This window comes from Aegilops tauschii, chromosome 5 (genome assembly GCF_002575655.3).
Source record: "Aegilops tauschii subsp. strangulata cultivar AL8/78 chromosome 5, Aet v6.0, whole genome shotgun sequence".
Classification (NCBI taxonomy): domain Eukaryota; kingdom Viridiplantae; phylum Streptophyta; class Magnoliopsida; order Poales; family Poaceae; genus Aegilops; species Aegilops tauschii.
In genome coordinates, this window is record NC_053039.3 from 581,562,320 (window position 1) to 581,569,940 (window position 7,621).

Here is a 7,621-nt window from a genome sequence, read left to right on the forward strand (position 1 = left end):
ATTAGTAGTTTTGCAAAAAAGAAAAAAAAAATTAGTGGCGCACTATGTTGCTGGTGCGCCATTACTAGTTACAACTAGTAATGGCGCACTATGTCCTGGTGCGCCATTAGTATGTCTGGCAAAAAAAAAATTTTGTTACTAATGGCGCACCGTTTGTCTGGTGCGCCATTAGTGTCTTTCACACTAATGGCGCACCAGCACATGGTGCGCCATTGCTATATAGCAATGGCGCACCACATGTCTGGTGCGCCATTAGTGGCCATTGCATCTATAGCCCTTTTCCTAGTAGTGGTGGACCCTGAGTTCATATATAATTAGGGGATTATATTGTAAGAGACCTTACATTGTATATATGTAGCCAGTAGCGTCGGATAGATATACGAAAACTTGTTGTTCGACCAATCTCTCGGAGAAGGAGAGGTCGATATCACTTCTCTCTGTATGCATATGTTCATGACGATCTTCTGTTTCCTTCATTTTTACTTACTAGCTAGCGTGTCGAGTCCTCTTTATACGTATAGTACGTAGCGTCGACCAAGCACGGAGATAAGAGAGGACACTTCTCTCTATTAATTAGCTAACTAACACAATATATGAAACACCTAAATTAACCCCCAAAACCCCCTAAACCCACCCCCTTAAAAAAACAAAAAGCTCAGCTCCTGCCAGCTGCTGACGCGTGGATGCCTATTGGTCCCGGTTGGTGCCACCAACCGGGACCAAAGGCCCTCCTGCCTGGACTCGCCGCACCGGTCACGTGGAGGCCCATCTGTCCCGGTTCGTGTAAGGACCGGGACTAAAGGCCTAGGGCTTTAGAAACGACCCTTTAGTCCCGGTTCAACAACCGGGACAAATGGGCCTTACGAACCGGGACATATAGCCCTTTTTCTACTAGTGACAACTATCCTCAAACACCCTTTTTTTGTATATATATCCATATGGAACGGTAAAAATAGAGCCAGCCATATAATAGCACAAATTAATTAATTAAGCAACTCGCGTTTTTCTCTTATTCTTTTCTGAAAAGAAGGATAGCCATCAGCCTCTGCATCTAAGTGATGCATGCAACCATTTAAAAAAAAATCAACGCTCACTCTTGCTTGACTTCTTTGGGACCGTCGGCTGTTTTCAATTCGACCTAAGTTAAGTTTTCTTCTAATCATAGGATGACACATGGACATTCAACTTTTCCCGATTTGATGAAAAATCATTTTTAACGTGAAATCTATTTTCAGGGCTCTCCCGCATAGCGTTGGATTTCGAACGAGTGAATGTGTTTCTAGTCATCAACGTAACCAACCCCCCCGTACACACACAAAAACATAGATGAACCACATGTCTTCGTGTCGATTATATATGTGTGAGAGGTTTGGAGAGATAGAGCTTATCCCAAAAGACTAGGCAATAAAAATGTTTATCTCACATATTCAGTTGTACATGTTTATCCTAACAGGTACATGTTTATCTCACATATTCAGTTGTACATGTTTATCCTAACAGGTGATGTTTATCCCATATCGCCATTTCAGTTTTGAAAAAATCATAAGAAAATGATAAAATCTTCAAAAAATAAAATCCTTCGAGAGGTAGTTATATTACTACATCTACTAGTTAGGAAAATTTGAAAACTTCAATTTGGACATGTTTTGCAAAAAGTGTAGGGAAAATGTAAAACGGCTATAACTTTTGCATACGATGTCAAAAAAAACGTATAATATATCAAAAAATTCAGCACGAAAATCCGCATACGATTTTGACCGCCTACAGCCTGTTTGCAATTTTTTTAGAATCCTCAAATTCCAGAAGGAATAAAAGATATGCTCAAATTTCAGTTTTTTTGTTTAAATCTGGTCAAACTATGGTCAAACTGTGGTCAAACTTATTCAAAGAATATTAGTGTTACTAAATAATTACTGTTTTTAAGAATAATAGTTTCAAACTCAAACGGTGAAACGTGTGACCTAATGCTCAAGCTAAACTGCTGAGGGTTAATAGGATTGTCAGCTTACATTTGTCAGGAAAACAACAAGTGCAAACTTGGAAAGTAGAGGAAATAGAACTCCGAAGTTAAGCGTGCTCAGGCTGGGGGAGTGAGAGGATGCGTGACCGGCCGGGAAGTTAGACGATTTGGAATGAGTGATCCACACTTGAGTAGTTAAGAGGTGTGATTAGAGACTATATCATCAAATAATTCAGAAATTTTAAAATCGGAAAAAAAATCAAATTTTTTTTCCAAAATTTTCCGAATTTTTTTTCAGAAAAAACCTTTAGTACCGGTTGGTAACACACCCCCATACCACAGCGCGAGCTCACGCCACGTGGTGGGCCTTTGTGGCGGTTCGTGCCGAACCGGTACTAAAGGGGGGGGGCTTTAGTCTCCACTCTTTAGTGCCGGTTGCATAACCGGCACTAATGGCCCTTGCGAACCGGGGATAAAGCTTTGTTTTCTACTAGTGTACATTGCTCGCATTTTTGCTACAATCGGCGTCACATTTTGCCTCATCGCACGGCCATCGTAGTTTTTGCTACATACGGCCATCGCATGTCAATTACGTTTTTATATACTGAAGAATATGACATACCCTAGCAAGTCATTTCCGGAGAATAGTTACCAACAAGTGATTTACAAGTGAGCCTCTAGTTTATTAAAACTGGGATGCGACTCACTCTATTAATATGCACGACGCCACTCACTCTGACTGAAACGGTCACCTGCTTGAAGCGAGCAGCGGATCAATGAATATATATTGTAAATATGGGCTGATCTTATTTTTTAATTAAAAATGTGTTTTATATTCACTGTTGTATATTAGAGATAAATACTGATGGCTTTGGATGATGCTTTGAAAATGTGGATTGACAAAGCTTTATGATGGCTAAACTGAAAAACTCATCGCATCCTGCGCAACTGAAAGAGATTCATATAAACAATTGTACTTCTTTATATATTTGTTACACATGATGGTAGAAATGAGGTATTTTATATACATTTTGGTTTTTTCAGAGTAAGAGAAAGACGAAGATGTATTATGTCGACGTTCAGAAAGAATCCGTCGACAAGAGTGTCGACGCGATGTTATTGGAAGGAGTCAAAAATTCATTGATAGTTATATAAAACAATACAAATATAGAAAATACGGGCATTCTACTAATAGAGCTAGTGTGAACGGAGAGGACCCTCATTTTTCCCATCATCAGGACCATGGACCCTGAGTAGTAGTGATAGTTATATAAAACAATACAAATATAGAAAATACGGGCATTCTACTAATAGAGCTTGTGTGAACGGAGAGGACCCTCATTTTGCCCATCATCAGGACCATGGACCCTGAGTAGTACCATGATCGACAAGGAAACCCGCAAGAATGTCTGGCCGTCGTCCTCGACATGCTCGGCACCGTCTGGCCGTCCCTCGTCACTCGCCGGCACGCCCACAAGGGCGAGGTGGACACAAGCAACTCCTCCTCGTGCCTGCAATCCTGGAGCGGAATCGTGTTACTTTCTAGTCATATGGCGAGAAAGTGATACAATAAGAAGAAAACAATCAAAACGTGCGTCTCTCTAGCTTGCTAGTGCCACAAGCTGAAGCTTGTACAAAAACCACTGCTGAGAGGAAGCCAGCCTTGTGTTGATATGGCTATATAAGCTGCTGGGGAATACACAACTACACAAGGCTGGCAAACACCACGAGAAGTCCATTACCTGCATTTCTTAATACAGTACTAAATAAAAATGTTGAGTCTCGCTTGGACTCGTCGCGGCGACGCGGAGGCACCACCCACCCCAACCCCAACCTGGGGTGGCTGCTCTCTCCACGGACTCGACATTGAGGTGGTGAGGGAGAAGGACACTGTCCCTGGCGGCAACGGCAACGGGCTAGTTGCAATCCCTTCGTATTTTTGGGGCGCCCGGCTGGCGAAGCGGCAAGATGGAGGCTTCCCCTTGTACACGGGCTACTCGGCGGCGAGGGCCTTGGTCGGCAAGGGGGCGGGGGCCATGGCGGATCTGAGAAGGCTGTCTCGCGAGGCGGAAGACATGCTGGCGGAGATGTTTGCTAGCATTAGCAGTGATGGCGGAGGCGACGCGGCACGGCCCAGGGTGGTGCAACTGCGACTGTCGCCGGAGCTGGCGCTGTGGAAAAGCACGCAGCACGCAATCGGCAACGTGTTGCCCACTAAGGGCGCCGGGCTGGTCCAAGCCACGCCGCAGGTTCTCGCCTTGCTGGGCCCCGCCGACTGGCCTGAGGCGATGACAACAACCAACGCCCTATCTGGTAGCGGCATGGCGAACCTGCTGATTGGCGCCTCCGACGTGCGCACCCTCTTCTCCAACTACGTGGTGGACATGGCATTTTATTACGAGCACGGGTACCACAAGGTGTTCCCCTCCTTCAGCCACCTCCTGCGCGACGGGCTCGCCGACGCCCGCTCGCTACGAACCCCTGGTGGCCAGCAGCGACGCGAGGCCGTCGCCATCGGCGCGTCCTACATCCGAGCCAAGATCGCATTGGAGGCGGCGCACAGGACGCTCCTCAAGGACCGGTCGGGGCAGATGGACCGCCACGCCGCCCAGGTCATGTCCCTGTGCGAGAGCAGCATCCTCGGCATGGGGGCTGAGGCCATAGCCCGGGGCTTCGATGTCGGCGCCGTCACGAGCGACCTCGTCTTCAGCTCGCCCGGCACCGATGTCATCGATGTGGGCAGTGACCTGGTAAACTCCGAGGTCATGAACTCGTTCCTCAACGTGGCCGACATCGCCGCCACAGGCGTGGTGAGCGAGACGGCGCTGCGGGCCATCTACGACGCCTACGCTGCCACGGGAGCTCGGATGTACACTCAGAGGTGGCACGAGCCTGTGGCCCGGATGTGCATCACCTTGTACACTTGGCACCTGCACAACGACCGGCACATGTTCCTCCGCCGTGCCCTCCTAGGATGGCCCAAGGCCCGCAAGTCCCCGGCGCGGCCCCAGCGAGAGGCCGACTTCGACGAGGTCTTCGACACCGACTTTCATACCACCGGCTTCAGCAGGCCCCTTGACGCTGAGTATGCCTGCAATGGGGAAGAAACCTGCGACCACGTCCGGCGCTTCCTCAAAGTAAAAGGAGACCAAGACCACCTGCTGGCCGCCCTTTGGTCGTCCATTGTCACCGGTCCGCTGGAGTACGTCCGGAAGGGCGAGGTGGACGAGCAGCGTGAGAAACACCTCATTGAATCCTCGCGCCTGCAAATGGTCCAGCTCTTCTCCAAGGGCCTCATCGACGAAATGGTTTGGCTCGTCGCCCATGCAAGCCACCATGCCTGGCAGGTGAACTATCTGTTTGAGGCCGCCATGTTTGGCAGCATACTGGACGGGGGCGAGTTGATAGGCAAGCTCGATCGGGCGGAATAGGCTGTCAACATGCATCCATCTTAATTATATTCGGCCGGCCGGCCTGCTGCTGTGATCGATCCGAACGAACGTCCTTAATTCTGCATGCATGCATGTTTTCCTTTTTAATTCTATATTTTCTTTCTTCTTTGGGAATCCCCTTTCTTTCCAATCATACGATGACATTCAACTTTTTTCCATTTCATTCATCCCAAACTCAAAATATTATGTATGTATGTATGTTACTTACAGTTTATATACGTGCATCTACTCCTATTTAATTTACATGAGGTCGACATTGGTGTCCTCTCCAAATTCCATCCAAACCTTCTTGGTGTCGTTCGTCCAAGAAGCAAATCTCGGAAATGATATGTTTCATCTCCTACTCACAACTATCCTCAAACACCATCTTTTTTGTTTTGTATAAATATTCATATGGAACGGTAAAGATAGAGCCAGCCATACAATGGCGGAAATTAATTAATTAAGCAGCTCATGTTTTTCTCTTCTTCTTTTTTGAAAAGGAGGTTAGCCTGTGGCCTCTGCATCAAATGGATGCATGCAACCATTTAAAAAAAAATCAAAGCTCACTCTTGCCTGACTTCTTTGTCAGCAAGTTGAAGTGTGCATCGATTGCCAACCAGCCGTGAGTTCTGCACCTTGTTAAGGAGGAATAGGAGACAACAACATGACCATGACATATATACCCTACTTGCTGTCTAAATCTTATATTTGGCCCGCTCTGAACATGGTCCCCCATATTTTCCTTTTCTTGTCTATGCATTTCCTTTCTTCTTTGGGACTGTCGGCTGTTTTTCAATTCGACCTAAGTTAAGTTTTCTTCTAACCATAGGATGACACGTGGACATTCACCTTTTTTCGATTTCATGAAAAATCATTTTTTTAACGTGAAATCTATTTTCAGGGCTATTTCCGGCGGACTCCCGCATAGCCTTGGATTTCGAACGAGTGAATGGGATTATAAGTGTTTCTAGTCATCAATGTAACATAGATGAGCCCCCTCCCCCCCCCCCCCCCCTCTACACACACAAAAGCATAGATGAGCCGCATGTCTTCGTGTTGATTATATATGTGTGATTACAACGTTTAGAGAGATTACAGGGAGGTTTGGAGAGATAGAGCTTATCCCAAAAGACTAGGCAAAAAAAATGTTTATCTCACATATTCAGTTGTACATGTTTATCCTAACAGGTGCATGTTTTTTGCATCGTTTTGCTCCGAATTTCGACAGTTTTCTTTGGGAGTTTTAACAGGTGCATGTTCCTGATTAGTAACAGGTATCACTAGTAGAAAAAGGGGCTTTCGTTCGGGCCTGGCCAGCCCATTAGTCCCGGTTCTGCCACGAACTGGGACCAATGGAGGCATTTGTCCCGGTTCGAGAGCCCAGGGGGCCGGCAGGGGCCTCGTGGGCATTGGTCCCGGTTCGTCTGGGCCCATTTTTCCCGGTTCTTGGCACGAACCGGGACCAATGGGCCTCGCTCCTTGCCCACAACCATTGGTCCCGGTTCGTGGCAGGAACCGGTAAAGGAGGAGGGCCTTTAGTCCCGGTTCCATCCACGAACCGAGACAAATGAGTTGCCTATATATATATACCCCATCGCCGGTGAGCAGAGCACTCCACAGTGCTCTGTTTTTTGCTGGCCGGCGAGGGGGAGGGCATTGGGTGCTCTAGCTCACCTCCTATGCACATGAGGTGTTCGATGAAATGCCCGAGCCACACTAGTTAAGCTTTCTCCTCTCGAAGCTCGACCTTCGAGATCCATTTTCTCCGAGATTTGTCTAGGTTTATATTAGTGGTCCGTCACGCCCCGTCCCCGTCTTCACTGCCGTCGATCGCCCGCGCCGATCTCGTCGCCGGGACCACCGTGGTGAGCCTCTTGTTCTTATCTTCTTTCTGAAAAAAAAATTCTTACTTTACATAGATACTTGTCTAATTTTCTTACTTTTGACACACATAATTATATATAATGCACGCAGATGAACAGGCAATGGATGTACGGTGACAGACACACCTCCGAGTACATTAAGGGCGTGCATAATTTTCTCGAAGTAGCTGAGGCAAACAAGCATAATTGTTTTATGTGCTGTCCATGCCCTAGCTGTGGGAATACGAGGTCTTACTCTCACTCGAAAACCCTTCACACCCACCTGCTTTATAAGGGTTTCATGCCACACTATAATGTTTGGACCAAGCACGGAGAAATAAATAGGGGTTATGATGGAAGGCAGC

The 7,621-nt window shown here is 46.9% G+C and overlaps 1 protein-coding gene across 1 annotated transcript; it reads left to right on the forward strand.

Moving 5' to 3' along the window:
* Positions 1-3,599: 3,599 nt before the first annotated feature.
* On the forward strand, positions 3,600-6,409 carry LOC141022214 (uncharacterized). Its single transcript, XM_073498530.1, has one exon. The coding sequence runs from the start codon at positions 3,733-3,735 to the stop codon at positions 5,389-5,391; it is 1,659 nt and encodes a 552-aa protein (XP_073354631.1). The 5' UTR covers positions 3,600-3,732; the 3' UTR covers positions 5,392-6,409.
* The last annotated feature ends 1,212 nt before the right edge of the window (positions 6,410-7,621 follow it).

Bases quoted from the DNA above. Each gene is read 5' to 3' on its own strand.
- LOC141022214 (XM_073498530.1), top strand. From the start codon at position 3,733: ATGTTGAGTCTCGCTTGGACTCGTCGCGGCGACGCGGAGGCACCACCC.